Source organism: Papaver somniferum, chromosome 9 (genome assembly GCF_003573695.1).
Source record: "Papaver somniferum cultivar HN1 chromosome 9, ASM357369v1, whole genome shotgun sequence".
NCBI lineage: Eukaryota > Viridiplantae > Streptophyta > Magnoliopsida > Ranunculales > Papaveraceae > Papaver > Papaver somniferum.
Genome location: NC_039366.1, coordinates 147,267,497 through 147,282,858, shown reverse-complemented (window position 1 = coordinate 147,282,858; position 15,362 = coordinate 147,267,497). Strand labels below are relative to the sequence as shown.

Below are 15,362 nucleotides of genomic sequence, written 5' to 3'. Positions count from 1 at the left end.
TTACTTTACTTATTTTTTATAAGAGTAGTCTCGTCATTTTCACAGTCTCCATAATATTTAGTTCACTAATTTCCAGAAAGGGTAGTATGGTCATTGTCACAGTCTGTGTGGTATTTATTGCATTTATTTCCAATAAGGGTAGTTTGGTCATTTTGACAGTATCCACAATATTTATTGCACTTATTTCCAGTAAGGGTAGTATGGTCATTTTCACTGTATGTAATATTCCCTTTACTTATTTCCGATAAGGATAGTCTGGTCATTTTGACAGTCTCCATAGTATTTATTGCACTTATTTGCAGTAAGGGTAAAATAGTTATTTTCACAGTCTGTAATATTTACTTTACTTATTTTTGGTAAGGGTAGTCTGGTCATTTTCACAGTCTCCATAATATTTATTTCACTAATTTTCAGTAAGGGTAGTATAGTCATTTTTACCCTCTGCGTGATATTTATTACACTTATTTCCAATAAGGGTAGTTTGGTCGTTTTGACAGTCTCCATAATATTTATTGCCCTTATTCCAGTAAGGGTAAAATAGTCATTTTCACAATCTATATTTTTTACTTTACTTATTTTTGATAAGGGTAGTTTGGTCATTTTCACTATCTCTGTGATATTTATTGACTTATTTCTAGAAGGGTAATATGGTCATTTCACAATCTGTAATTTTTTACTTTACTTACTTCCGATAAGGATAGTATGGTCATTTTAACTATCTTCATGATATTTATTGCACTATTTTCTAATAAGGGTAATATGGTCATTTTCACTGTATGTGTGATATTTATTGCACTTATTTCCAGTAAGAGTAATATGGTCATTTTCACAATCTATAATATTTATTTCACTTATTTCTGATAAGGGTAGTATGGTCACTATCACTATTTCCATGATATTTATTGCACTAATTTTTAGTAAGGGTAATATGGTCATTTTCATTGTTTGTACTATTTACTTTACTTATTTCCGATAAGGGTAATATGGTCATTTTCTTAATCTGTAATATTTACTTTACTTATTTTCGATAAGGGTAGTCTGGTCATTTTCACTCTAGTAATCTTTGAACTTGTGATGTTCTATTCTGATGTTACAAGTTACTAGAGTTAGAAACTCAGGTCTAACTCTAATAACTGATGTTCATCCGAATCAGAAGACTCAGTTCTAACTCTGATAATCTTTGAACTCGAGATGTTCAAATCTGATAAATTTCATCTTCAGTTCACCTGAATGAGAAACTCAGGTCCAACTCTAGTAATCTTTGAACATGGGTTGTTTAATTCTGATATATTTCGTCTTCAGTTCATCTGAATCAGAAACTCAGGTCTTACTCTAGTAATCTTTAAACTCGAGATGTAAAATTCTGATATATTTCGTCTTCAGTTCATCCGAACGAGAAACTCAGGTCTAACTCTAGTAATCTTTGAACCTGTGATCTTCGAATCTGATATATATCGTCCTCAGTTCATCCGAACGAGAAACTCAGGTATAACTCTAGTAACCTGATATATTTCGTCTTCAGTTCATCTGAACGAGAAACTCAGGTCTAACTCTAGTAATCTTTGAACCGCTGTCGTTATTTTGTAATAGATCTCTATTTTTCAATATCTGAATTTTCTTGTAATTGAATTGAGTTAGGGTTTTATACTTTAATGGAAGAATCAATATAGTATTGTGATTGGGTTTTGTGTATTTTTCTAAATTCAGGGATTCACCAGCAGAAAGAAGTATTAACTGATGTACCAGCAATTGGGTTTTGTCTATTTTTCTAAATTCAGGGATTCACCAGCAGGAAGAAGAAGTATTAACTGATGTACCATCAATTGGGTAATTTAGTGGTTCGTTTTAGGATTACTTCTAGTTCCCTACTTCTGATTTTGATTTAAATCATTTGATTTTGTTTTCATTTTTTGGGTTTTTAATGAATATCGAACCCTAGGTTTTCTATTTTGGTTTTTTTGAATTTGATTTTGTACTCATCTATGTTTCAGATGGAGGTTGGATTCTTAAATGGTTTTTTTTGAAAGTAGGTCAGAAGATGAACTGGTGAAGTAATAATTTCTTTCTAAGTCATGCTTTAGATAATTATGGTAGTTTGGTCATTTTGACCGTCTGTTTGATATTTATTGCATTTATTTCTAATAAGGGTAGTTTGGTCATTTTGACAGTCTCCATAACATTTATTGCACTTATTTTCCCTAAGGGTAAAATGGTCATTTACACAGACTGTAATATTTACTTTACTCAAATACGATAAGAGTGGTCTGGTCATTTTGACAGTCTCCATAATATTTATTGCACTTATTTGCAATAAGGGTAAAATAGTCATTTTCACAGTCTATAATATTTACTTTACTTATTTTTGATAAGGGTAATTCGGTCATTTTCACAGTCTCCATAATATTTATTTCACTAATTTCCAGTAAGGGTAGTACAGTCATTTTTATCGTCTGTGTGATATTTATTTCACTTATTTCCAATAAGGGTAGTTTGGTCATTTTGACAGTCTCCATGATATTTATTGCATTTACTTCCAGTAAGGGTAAAATAGTCATTTTCATTGTCTCTGTGATATTTATTGACTTATTTCTAGTAAGGGTAATATGGTCATTTTAACAATCTATAATATTTACTTCATTTATTTCCGATAAGGGTAGTATGGTCATTTTAATTGTCTCCATGATATTTATTGCACTAATTTCTAGTAAGGGTAATATGGTCATTTTCACTGTTTGTGTGATATTTATTGCACTTATTTCCAGTAAGGGTAGTATGGTCATTTTCACAATCTGTAATATTTATTTCACTTATTTTCGATAAGGGTAGTATGGTCATTTTCACTATCTCCATGATATTTATTACACTAATTTCTAGTAAGGGTAATATGGTAATTTCACTTTTTAACTCTAGTAATCTGATATATTTCGTCTTCAGTTCATCCGAACAAGAAACTCATGTCTAACTCTAGCAATCTTTGAACCTGTGATTTTCTAATCTGATATATTTCGTCTTTAATTCATCCGAACGAGAAACTCAAGTCTAACTCTAGTTATCTTTGAACCTGTGATGTTCCATTTTGATATATTTCGTCTCATGTTCATCCGAACGAGAAACTCAGGTTTAACTGTAGTAATCTTTGAACCTGTGATGTTCGAATTTGATATATTTCGTCTCCATTTCATCCGAACGAGAAACTCGGGTCTAACTCTGGTAATCTTCGAACCTGGGATGTTCACTTCTGATAGATTTCTTCTTCAGTTCATCCGAACGAGAAACTCGGGTCTAACTCTGATAATCTTCGAACCTGGGATGTTCAATTCTGATATATTTCTTCTCCAGTTCATCCGAACGAGAAACTCGGGTCCAACTCTAGTAATCTTCGAACTTGGGATGTTCAATTCAGATATATTTCTTCTGCAGTTCATCCGAACGAGAAACTCGAGTCTAACTCTAATAATCTTCGAACCTGGGATGTTCAATTCTGATATATTTCTTCTCCAGTTGATCCGAACGAGATACTCGGGCCTAACTCTGGTAATCTTCGAACCTGGGATGTTCAATTCTGATATATTTCTTCTCTAGTTCATCCGAACGAGAAACTCGGGTCTAACTCTGGTAATCTTCGAACCCGAGATGTTCAATTCAGATATATTTCTTTTCCAGTTCATCTGAACGAGAAACTCAAGTCTAACTCTGGTAATCTTCGAACTTGGGATGTTCAATTCTGATATATTTCTTTTCCAGTTCATCCAAACGAGAAACTCGGGTCTAACTCTGTTAATCTTCGAACTTGAGATGTTCAATTCAGATATATTTCTTCTCCAATTCATCCAAACGAGAAACTCGAGTCTAACTCTGGTAATCTTCGAACCTGGGATGTTCAATTCTGATATATTTCTTCTCCAGTTCATCTGAACGAGAAACTCGGGTCAACTCTGGTAATCTTCGAACCTGGGATGTTCAATTCTGATATATTTCTTCTTCAGTTCATCCGAACGAGAAATTCGGGTCTAACTCTGGTAATCTTCGAACCTGGGATGTCCAATTCTGATATATTTCTTCTCTAGTTCATCCGAACGAGAAACTCGGGTCTAACTCTGGTAATCTTCGAACCTGGGATGTTCAATTATATTGGCGTCATAGGTAATGATCGTCTAGGATTGACTCTAACTCGACCCGTTTCTAACCACGGGTCTAATATGTCAAACCCTAACCTTAAGCGTGTTGGCTCTGGTAGTACCTGCCACGTGAATTTCTATTAGACAAAGTGGGAAAAAATTATAGTGGATGGAGGGATTCGAACTCATCCCACCCAGGTTGTGAGATAAGACTGGAACCAGTATTGCACATCGTGTTTGTTGCTTATCTCAACTCACTTTTACATTTATTCATAGATTTCGATGTGAACCTTGCTTCATAAAAACCACACAACACCGCACTAGTCAAACCCGACCCTAATCTTGTTTGTCGCTTTATCCGTTGTATCTCATGTCCCCCGCTCCTATTCTTTCTCAGAAACTCCTATCAAACATGCGGTACTAGTACCTCTCTAGAATCAAGCGTATGAGAAGGATGTCATTTCTCTTCAACCCCGATCTTGATCATCTTCTCTATTAGATCTCATTTATCTTCTCATAAGCTTGTTGTTAATAAATACGTATTCTGATGGTGTTACATTATTTGATTGATCAATTTTTAGATTTTAGGGTTTGATCTTTCATTTTTGATATGGGTATGTGTGAACAATTGACCCATCTAAATAACTAATGAATTGATCACTGATTATTTTTTTGCTTGGGTATCTAATTAAATTTTTGTAATCGTTTTTTTTTCTTTGTTGAAAATCATTGGATGTAAAATATTTGGTTAGATTTTGATTGCTTTGAAGATGAAATCGAAAATTGTCAATTGCTATTGAAAATAATTGATGAAAATTTGATGATATTGATAATTGCTTATGATTATTGCGAACTCAGTTCTAAATTTTACAAGGAAAACCCTAAAATAAGCGAAATCAATGAATCAGACGGGTTGACGGGTTAACGCGCGGGTTAGGCGGGTCAACCCGTTTAACCTGCGGGTTCAAAAAGCTCAACCCTAGCTCGGACCTATTAACTAAAGAGCCGGGTTAGAACTGGTTTACACGGGTCGGGTTAGGGTTGACCCACGGGTTTTGACCCTAATTGCCAGGTCCAGACTCTAGCTCTACCACACTATGACTAAACTATGATACATGTGCGAAACACACAAATATGAAATCGTGTCCACATATCTCGTTGATTAGTTACTCGAGGTAACTATTAGGTTTCTTTTTATAAAGGTAGAAGGAAGAGAAAACACTCAACCTTTTCTTTTTTCCTTTCTCGTCCACCTCCCACCCTCTCACAGCAAGAACTCGAAACCCTAATTCATATCATTCCGTTCTATCTTACATCTTCTACCATTTCTGCAATAAAACGAAAATGAATCTGATCGAATTGGAAAAATTAATGTTTTTCAACTTCTACATATATTTATTCTTAACAACAGTTAAGTGAATCTATGAATTTAGATTTCAGTTTCAGTAGATCTTTTTATCGATTACGAGATTTTTTTGTCATCATAATTTCTAATTCTGTTTCTTTTTGTGATATATTAGGTCTTTTATAGAAGAATAAGAACCGCAGAAACCCGAACAGGAGAAACCCTAAATTCATCAGCAAGAAGAAAAGAATCTGTAGCCTCTATTTTCCAACAAAAATTGGTTCTTCTTCGTTTTTCTTGGTGAAGTCAATCTTTCAACTTAGGCCGTCTTTTCTTAAAACACAAACTTTTCTTACAGTATCCCTATTTTGATTTGGCTATTGATTTGATTTTGTTTTATTAATAATAATGAGTGTTTTTCTGATGTGGGTTTTTGTTTTCGAAGGCTGTTGTGAAGGTTATATATGAATCTGGAGAAGAGGAGCATAGATTTGCTGAGGAATGGATAGTATTAAATCTGAAGAAGAGGAGGTTATTGATGTTGTATTCGTTAAGCAGAAGAAGAGGAGGTTATTCATGTGTTTGTAATCTTAGTGTTATTGATGCTGTATTTCTTGAGCTTATTAGGTTATAATTGAAATTTATTCAAAATTTATTAACATTAATTAGTGATGGAACTGTAATTTAACTAGTTTATCTGTTTTATATATTTTACGTTTCAGGGATATCTCTGCTGCGAAATTGGTTCATTGATATTCCGTAGTGGCGAAGTTTTAATTTACAGTATCAAGATGGTAAGCTTTTTCGTAGACCAATGTCTATGTTGCAGTATGATTTTACAAACTGACACATTTTTGACTCTTTTGCTATTGCAGGTGAAGTTTACAGCTGAAGAGCTTAGTTGGATCATGGACCTATAGTGTAATGTCAGGAACACGTCCCTCTGTGCCCATTTGGACCATGGTAATGCAACTGTATGGTATTGCTGTTACATTTTGATTAATACGGAGTTTCGGTTTGTCTCAAACTCTAATGCTAAACCAGAAATCGTTGAAGATTCAGAACAAGAAAACAACGAGAAATGTAAGATATTGTTTTTGGTTAAAAATGGATGAATGGCTTAGTTTGGTTATGTATATGATTCTAATTGTGGGGTCTCTATGCGTTTCATGTTTACAGGGTACAATTGTCTAAAAAGGGGGTTGGAAACGATCTGCAAAATTATATGAAAGGGATCGTGGAGCTCACAAGAGGATGCTATACAACAGATGTTTTGTTATTGCTGGTAACATTTCTTTACCAATGATTCGTTTAATTGTTAACAGATGGGGATTATTTACAAATCATGAGGACAGGTACCAAGAGTGAGGGGAAGGTCCTGAAAAGCACATGCTGATTGGGTTGACTTTACCATTGTTTTTAACAAGATTATGGTCTTTCTAATTGTAAAGAATAGTCAGGAATCAACTAAATTAGCAAGAGGTGGTTGAAAAGGTGCATCTTTGGAAGACTACCTGTGAAAACAATCGAAGTTCTTGGGTATTTCATCAGGTGTTATAGTTTTTTGTTTCTTTAATGCTGCTACGCTTTTTAAGTAAGCAAAAGTTACTTTTCATTATTGTTTACTTATCAAAACCTGGCACCTGAATTTTGCAGTTAGCATCAATGAGCAGACAAGGAGAATATAATGAGAACTTCAAATGAGTTCTTATTACATTACAGGTTAGTGAACTATAATGGAATTGGATTCCTCCAAATGGTTTAGTTACTTTTCGTTTTTTTTTTTTGTCTCCTCGTATATCAGAACCTTGTACCTGAATGGTGCAATGAACATCTCGGAGAACACAAGGAGGTAAAAATACTGGAAATGGTTGTGCTGCTCGCCTGGGTATGATCCACAATGAAATAGCCAATATCCTTTACTTTACTCATACCCCATTCTGATTTCAAAAGTAAGACTTTATGCTGGTATGATGCTTGTGATTGAAAGCATATAAGTTTTTTTGATCTGTAAAATATAAAGTTTCATACTAATAGATGAGCTCACTTGTAATCTTTACCGCTATTTCACTAGAACATGACGGAAAACCTCCAAATTGTTAGAAAAAGACAAATTCTTTTTATAGTTTCTATTTTGTAGAAAATACGATAATTGATCTACACTGCTAAATCTTGTTGTCGAATACAATTTGTTGTGATATAATCTCATAGAACTATTGCATGGAGTTAACTGTCACTGAAAGCACATAAGTTTCTTTGATATCTATCTGTGTGTGTTGACCTTAATTCTGTATAATTCTAATAGTGCAATAACACAACAAATGTTATTTCTTTATCTGTGACTGTGATCTGGCTTGTAAATAAGCTCATATAGATTCTTATAGAATAGCATAATCCTAGAGCTCTTATACTCTAGCTTCCCTACCTATCATTATTTTTGTTACCCGAGGAACAAATTTGTTTAAACATCCAAGTCTTCTACTCTCCTTGTAAATTTACTTCCCTGTATATTATGTGTTGGGATTTGATTAACTAAGTTATTTCCTAGGAGTTTCTCTTAGGAAGATTATTAAGACTAATAATCTTATTGTTCATTATCTAATTCAGATCGGTTGCTTACACTTTTTATTATCCTGGTGGGAAGGCACAAGAGATGACTTTATGATTAGTGGGGGAAAATATTTGTCAACTTATATAACAAGTAAGATGACACTCCAAATATACAACTTCCTAATTGCCATTCTTTGTTTAAGATCTAAGTGAATGATGATGAGTGAGATCATACTGCAAATATCTGCGTAGAGTATTTCAAAGTTGTACAGTAACCATGATTTCGTTATTTTGATTCAATATCTGTTGTGTATCATTTTTGTTTCATGTTCAACAATTTTATAGTTATTTCATCTCTTATGATACTCAAGTCCAAACTTGTTTAGCGGTGCAGGTGGTGGAACATATTACGCATTTGAAGCTCCAAGCTTGATGGGATTTATTGAAGATGACGTTTTGTCCAAAGGGACAACATCTTCTGTTATTGATATGAAATCGTTGTTGGAATGGTGAATTTCTGTCATATTACTACTAATACAAATATTTTGAGGTCCAAATAGTATTTATGTATTCTGAGTTACTTGTTAAGTATAAGCTGACTACTCTGTTGACATTTCATTCTGCAGAGGCAAACAATTGGTGGTGACTTACATGGCTGAGCGAACAAGGCGACTGACACCTGTTATGCATTTTGGTAAAAGACTCGGGAAATACTGAGCTGAGTTGGTACCTTTGCGTGTGTTTTTAGTTGACAAGTGTTGTTTGTGTTTGCATAGGATTGGTGGCATACTTAGTCTTGGCCCTCTTGGGGGTTCAGAACTTCCATGACAGTGCAGTCGTATGAGAAATTATGCTTACCCGTGAATCCTAGGTGACGTTGCTTCTCTGTGCTTATGAGCACATGTTATTATTCAATTCTTGGTGTGATTATATAACTGTCATTGTATCAATATCAAATGTGAAGTTAATTGCAATCCCACAGGTGTTAATGGCCAAATTTGAACATCCCAGGTTCAAATTCGAACCTAGGAGTGAGAATACTTGTTGTGGAAATTCCTCTCTATACTAGAAAATCTTCACCAGTCTGAATTTTGTGTTACTTGGTCCCTTAATCTATATTTTCGCAAATTCAATATTCAGTTGATAGACTTTTAACTTTTTTCTGCAGTTCAAAGACTTCAGAAATCATTATGCTTTGGAGTTTTTCGATCGTGATATACAGGTAAAGTCTTTATTCATTATTAGTTCTTGTCATCCTAAAATACAACCTTTGTTAGGGGAAGTTTAGGTCTGATCACTGTTTGTAATGTTAGGGGACAACATCTGTTGTGCTTGCAGGGATTTTTTACGCCTCGACTTGAGCTGACTATGTATTTTTATTTCTTGGTTCTAGAGAGGTAATCCATTTATTTCTACAAAAATTTGACTTCAGTTAATGAAAAACAGTCTTATGAAATATAATAGATTGGAAAGAAAGGTGGCTCACAGAAGTCGCAATCTCACAATAACATCTTACACATTTTACATGTACTATGCAGCAAACTCGTAGATAAAGAAACCTTGATGGTTTGTATTTGACTTTTGATGTAGAAGAAAGCTCCAATTCAAGCGACTCAAAGAAATTTGGCTTTGTAAACTCCAGGTACTTGAATAACAACCACTTTATGGAACACAGATCGCATTGGATGTGTATAGTTTGTTAGAATTGTTTTTGGGTAGATTTCATAATGAATAGAAGGATTCCTTTGTATTTGTGTTTCCATAGTGAATGTATGGATGGCAGAATCCGGATAGTTTGCAGAGGATATGTATAGTTTGCTTATTGAAAGTAAGAAAATTCAATTGTGTTTCAGATTTATTGTATTTCAGGTCTAAAAACTGAAAGTCCAGGTCCAGGATAGTTTGCTGAGAATATGTATTGTTTGCTTATTGAAATAAGAAAATTCAATTGTGTTTCAGTTTATTTGAATTTCAGGCCTGTAAACCGAAAGTCCAGGTCCATGATACCGAACTGTATTGCGGGCTTGTAAACTGGAAGCCCGGGTCCATGAAAATGGTCTGGGGCCATTACCCCTTTCCACAAATACCCGGTTACCCGCCGGGTAGGACCCGTTTAGAACCGTTTATTAACGGGTCCAATCGGGTAATTACCCGCCGGGTCCTAATTGGTTAATGGGTCCAATTTTAGGACCCAGAACCGGACCCTATTCTCTCGGATCCGGTTCCGGGTCCGCGTAATGGGCCCTAGTCTGGGCTATCCATTTTTTAAACTGTAATTTAGAGAAATGTCACAGGTTTAACTGTTACAACAAAATGTAACCAAAAAGAACCACGTGTCATTATCTTGGTATGCATATTAACATGACACGTGTCATTCAGTTAATTGTTATGAATATGGAGTAACATTTAAAACCGTTAAAATAATTGTGACAAATAAAACACGTGTCGCACCCCCAAAATTAGGTCAATATTGTAACAGCAGTAAACGTGGCTCTATTTTATCATTGTCACAAAAAATGTGGCAAAAATTTATAACATTTACAGTATTTATGCAACGGAATATATGTGTTACAAATGTATTAGTAACATATACCCTGTGACAAAAACCTGGATTTGGTGTGGAGGAGTATTGATGTGGTCTTCCGTTGGCTTAATTGCCACCGTGACGCATGATATATCGACTGTAGGCATGGTCCAGTCCAGTGGTTCCGAATTCCACTCCAAGTGTTTTTCAGAAACGGAGAGAGTATTGATGTGGCCTTCCGTTGGCTTAGTTGTCACCGTGACGCATGATATATTCGACTGTAGAGTATTGATGTGGTCTTCGTTGGCTTAATTGCCACCGTGACGCATGATATATCGACTGTAGGCATGGTCCAGTGGTTCCGAATTCCACTCCAAATGTTCTTCTGTAGCATATGGCATTTCCCTATTAGAAGAAACAGAGGAACGGGATTATCTTGTTACGTTTACTTGGGGGAAGAGTATTTCAATTCTATGAAGGGGGGAGTGGTGGTTCACTGAACATAGTTGACCTTCACCATCTGTAAGAGTTTATCTGCTAGCCAGCATAGATCATAAACCATTAAAATGGAAACTAATAACTATTTATTCACTGAAGGAATTACACAAATAACCCTTATAGTTATTATCAGAGAACCCATGTACTCAAAAAGACAGTGGGAAACCCAACAATTATCTCAATACCTTATGTTAATCAAGACAACAGTTAAAAACACATCATGTACAACACACCCATTACAAGAATAATCCAGGTACATGGTAAAAATTGAAAATAAAAAACAAGCAACCTATTAAGAGGACTTCCTTGACTTCAACCACAGGTTTCTCATAATAATGTACAAGAACTGATGCCCTTAATCTTCGCAGATGGTCTAGCACTTCAAGCATTTGTTCCTTCACACATCCATGCTAATCAAGACAACAGTTAAAAACACATCATGTACAACATACCTATTACAAGAATAATCCAGGTACATGGTAAAAATTGAAAATAAAAAACAAGCAACCTATTAAGAAGACTTCCTTGACTTCAACCACAGGTTTCTCATAATAATGTACAAGAACTGATGCCCTTAATCTTCACAGAAGGTCTAGCACTTACTTCAAGCATTGTTCCTTCACACATCCCTCAACAGAAGTTATAACTTGGACAAAACCAGAAAGCTAACGGAAACAGATTTAGGTTCAGCTGACAGCAATCAATTAAGTACAACAGTAAAAGCACATAATAATTGGCTACAATCACAGACACTCTAGTACAAATAAAACTAGATACTGAATATTCTCTCCAACAATTTTCCCCTTTCTCTCAAAGAAGTAACTTCGGCAAAAATACATGAACACTTGGAAATGCAGCATTAACCTCCATATATAGGAAACCTAAAACTTTAGACAGGAAACAGCATTTTTAGTTTATTTGCATTGCTTCTGTATGATACTTTTCCAGGTCGGCATCAAGAGCATCTGCAGACACCGGCTCACTGCGACCTCCTCTACCACGACCACGTCCCCTGCCTCCAAAACCACGGCCTCCTGCAGCACCTCCTCGGGGTCGTGTAATAAGTCCACCCATTCTTCCATGTATACTGTTCCATATCAATAGATAGTTAGTAAACAGGTTTCTACGAGACTTTAACCAGATCCAAAGAATCAACACAAGCTACAAAATATGCAAATACAAACATAGTAACCTCTTTTCAGTAAAGTAAATAGAGTATCGAACACCAGCAGACAAGGAAAACAACACGTGCCGCTCTACATGTTGTACCACCAAGGCCACAGCGACATAAAAATAATACTAAAGCCATGATTGAGCATATATACACAAAAGCAGAGACACATTATTATATGTGAAGGCATGTGCCGTGGGTAGAAGTTATACACATGCGAAATACATTGTTCAGTACGCAGACAACACAACAGAGCTCTTAATATCACCAAAATGCATTTCAAATTTTTGCGTGATACATATTTCTAGCATACATGGCCACCCAAAAATAAGCTATTCGGTAGGACCAAAAGAAAAACATTTTCAGAGATGTAACATGTTAAGATGCTGTATCAGCAACTACTCAATTACAGCTGAACAGTATAACAAATGCTAATGAGCAGATGGAAGTAATGATTCCCCATTAATTTTCTCTCTATTTCCCAGTTCCCAAGCACGGCAGAATACAGAAAGTTGCATATAGTCAAAAAATGATGTGAGCTTATACAGAAAAGGAGATCGATCTTGGCAATAGTCACTATGAAGTATAAATTATGATGGTAAGTACCTTCTGGGTGCACCAATTGGATTTCCAATTATGCCATTGGTCGGAGGCGGCCTAGCACCAGGAGCTCCAATATTTGTCCCTACGATCTCTATTTTCATCGGCTTCCCATCAAGCTGCACATTGTTGTATCTCTTGACAGCTGAAGAAGCATCATTCCTTCGTGAAAAGACGACTTCTGCTGTTCCCTGAAAGAGAGAGAGTTTATTTTTAGCTGCGAACAGACGAGTTGATTCCTTCCAGAAATTACAAAACATAGTTGATGAGATACCTTTGATCTCCCACTCCTATCGTAGTGGATAGAACATTTTTTCAGGTCACCAACCTCAGAAAATAGTTCCTGCAAATAAAAACCGCCACATTAAATACATTATCTAGAGAGTGACCAGTGACCATACTTCGACGAAGAAATAAATAAATCAAAAGAGATCGATCATGGAAAATCAACAATGTCCATTACTAGATTACGGTCGGTCAATCCTCATTTACAAAACCAAAGTTACGACGAACAAACAACCACCTAGGGCTGAACATGGTTTCGGTTTTTTGCTGGAACCGGACCAAACCAATTAGTAAGAAACCAAACCGAACCATTTACTAATGGATTGGTTACGGTGTAGAAAGTGGAAAACCGATAGTGTTGGTTTTGGTTTGGTTTGACCTCTAAAACCGAACCAAAAACCATTAGAAAACCGATTAATTTTTAAACTTAGTTTCTACCTTTAATTTACAAGTATTAGATTCTACCCATTGATTTAGAGGATAAATAGAAACCCTAAAACTAATATTTCATTATGATACTCTCACTCTTTCTCTTTTTCCTTCTCTTAGTCGTCTCCCTTCTCCACCCCCAACTACAGCCGCTGCTACTCGACTTTTTTCTTCCCGTCTTCCTTCTTTTTTATTTGTCAATAACTAAATTAAGATATATTATATATCTTCTTTTGATCTCTAGAATTAGAGTAAGCTTTAACTATTCTTGATATTTTTTGTATTTTTTTGTCTGTAAATTTGTGTAAACCAATACTATCGGCAACTACGAATTTTTTATCTGTAGATTTGTGTTTTTATTTTTTTTTTGGTTTGACATAATTATTGGTTAACCAAAAACCACTGGGACAAACCGAAACCAACTGAAACCATTTAGAAACCAAACCAATGGTTAATGGATTGGTTTGGTTTAGATTTTTAGAAACCAATAGTATTGGTTTCGGTTTTGGTTTGGCTAGAAACCAAACCAAAACCGACCATGAACAGCCCTACAACCACCTATCTGACACGCCAAAACCAAACAACCAAACTGACACTGAGACAGCATTCGAACAAACAGGTGACTAGGGGTATAGATCAATAAATATTTCTTCGGCAGGTCGCCAGACTTACACAAACACCTTAAAATAGAGACTAGGCAAGATTTCCCAATAGCGCCTTCCAACAATACATAATTACTACGGCAAACTGGTGCAATCAAAGATCAGATCTAGAAATTTCACCAACTTTATAACCCTAACTAATTCAGTAATTATATCCTCCACTTATCAACAGTACTTTCCCTAGATCCAAAATAACACCTAATACGAAAGTATTAAATCCTAAAAATAAATCCCTTGAGAAAGCTCAAAAAAAAAAACAACTAAGGTTTAGGAAGAAGTATACCTTAATATCCTCATTGGAAACACCATAATCCAAGTTGGAGATGTATAGCTTGGTTCCCGTCTCTATCCCAGAAGCTCTACCACCACCACCACCTTGAAACGGAGCAGCTTGATCTGAAAACATATCGTGCTTCCACGCTGAATCTGGTGCATGAACCGGCTGTTTCGTGAACCAAAAGACTTCCATGAGAGATGATTTGAAGAAATTCGCAACAAAAAACTTATTACAGAGAGAGATCAATCACAAACGATTTTATCAAAACCCTAATTTTTTTTTTCAAATTGTTTTTCACACCTTTCCCATTGAATAAGGAGTGGTCCTGTTTGCACCGCGATTTGGAAATCTACGTGCGGGACCAGGACCTCCTCGCCCTCTACTACTACCACCACTACCTCTTCCTCCTTCACCACCTCTTCCTCCTCCAGATTTCTTGTTGTTCTTGATCAGATCATCTAATGACATATCCAACGCACTTGACATCTTCGATTTGTGGGAAGAACACACTAACAGCTACAGGATTCAGAGAAATCACAGAGATTTTTGGGAAAGATCGAAAAACAAAAAGATTAGAGCGAAATTTTTAGGGTTTTGCGAAAGGGGATAGATTGGAAGAAGGGTGGGAAGGCGGTGAGATGAGAGAAGAAATAATAGATGGGTTTGGGTAAAGAACCTAGAAAAAGATAACCGCGGATATTTATGGGATATTTGCACATGTTTGACCGCGTGGCTCATAGACTGTTTGGATACACATCCGCAGTAGTGTTTCGACTTTTAGGCCTATTTCTATACACACATTTAATCATTTGTCAAATCTTGGTATTTGATCTCTGTACTCAACATTGCTAATGGGGTTACTAAATTATTTGTTTGTTTTACATGAGATTTGATTATACTTAA

General features: G+C 35.5%; 1 protein-coding gene and 1 long non-coding RNA gene across 27 annotated transcripts; one reads left to right on the top strand and one right to left on the bottom strand.

Annotated features, from left to right (window-relative positions):
- Positions 1-5,357: 5,357 nt before the first annotated feature.
- LOC113310336 lies at positions 5,358-9,982 on the top strand. 26 transcript variants are annotated; one of them, XR_003341096.1, is made up of 15 exons: positions 5,358-5,528; positions 5,639-5,763; positions 5,909-6,032; positions 6,186-6,257; positions 6,339-6,426; positions 6,508-6,546; positions 6,643-6,748; positions 6,920-7,002; positions 7,120-8,164; positions 8,408-8,522; positions 8,640-8,707; positions 8,790-8,884; positions 9,182-9,235; positions 9,352-9,410; positions 9,552-9,976. It is a non-coding gene; the product is annotated as an uncharacterized LOC113310336 (long non-coding RNA). The 26 variants fall into 26 exon arrangements; XR_003341090.1 differs by having other exon boundaries at positions 6,920-7,014; XR_003341085.1 differs by having other exon boundaries at positions 6,915-7,014.
- Positions 9,983-11,461: 1,479 nt separating this feature from the next.
- Positions 11,462-15,144, bottom strand: LOC113310353 (THO complex subunit 4A-like). Its single transcript, XM_026559001.1, has 5 exons — positions 14,760-15,144; positions 14,466-14,624; positions 13,081-13,149; positions 12,813-12,997; positions 11,462-12,122 (listed from the first exon to the last, which is right to left on the bottom strand). Exons 1-5 carry the CDS (start codon positions 14,943-14,945, stop codon positions 11,945-11,947), a joined length of 777 nt encoding a protein of 258 aa, XP_026414786.1. The 5' UTR covers positions 14,946-15,144; the 3' UTR covers positions 11,462-11,944.
- Positions 15,145-15,362: the final 218 nt, after the last annotated feature.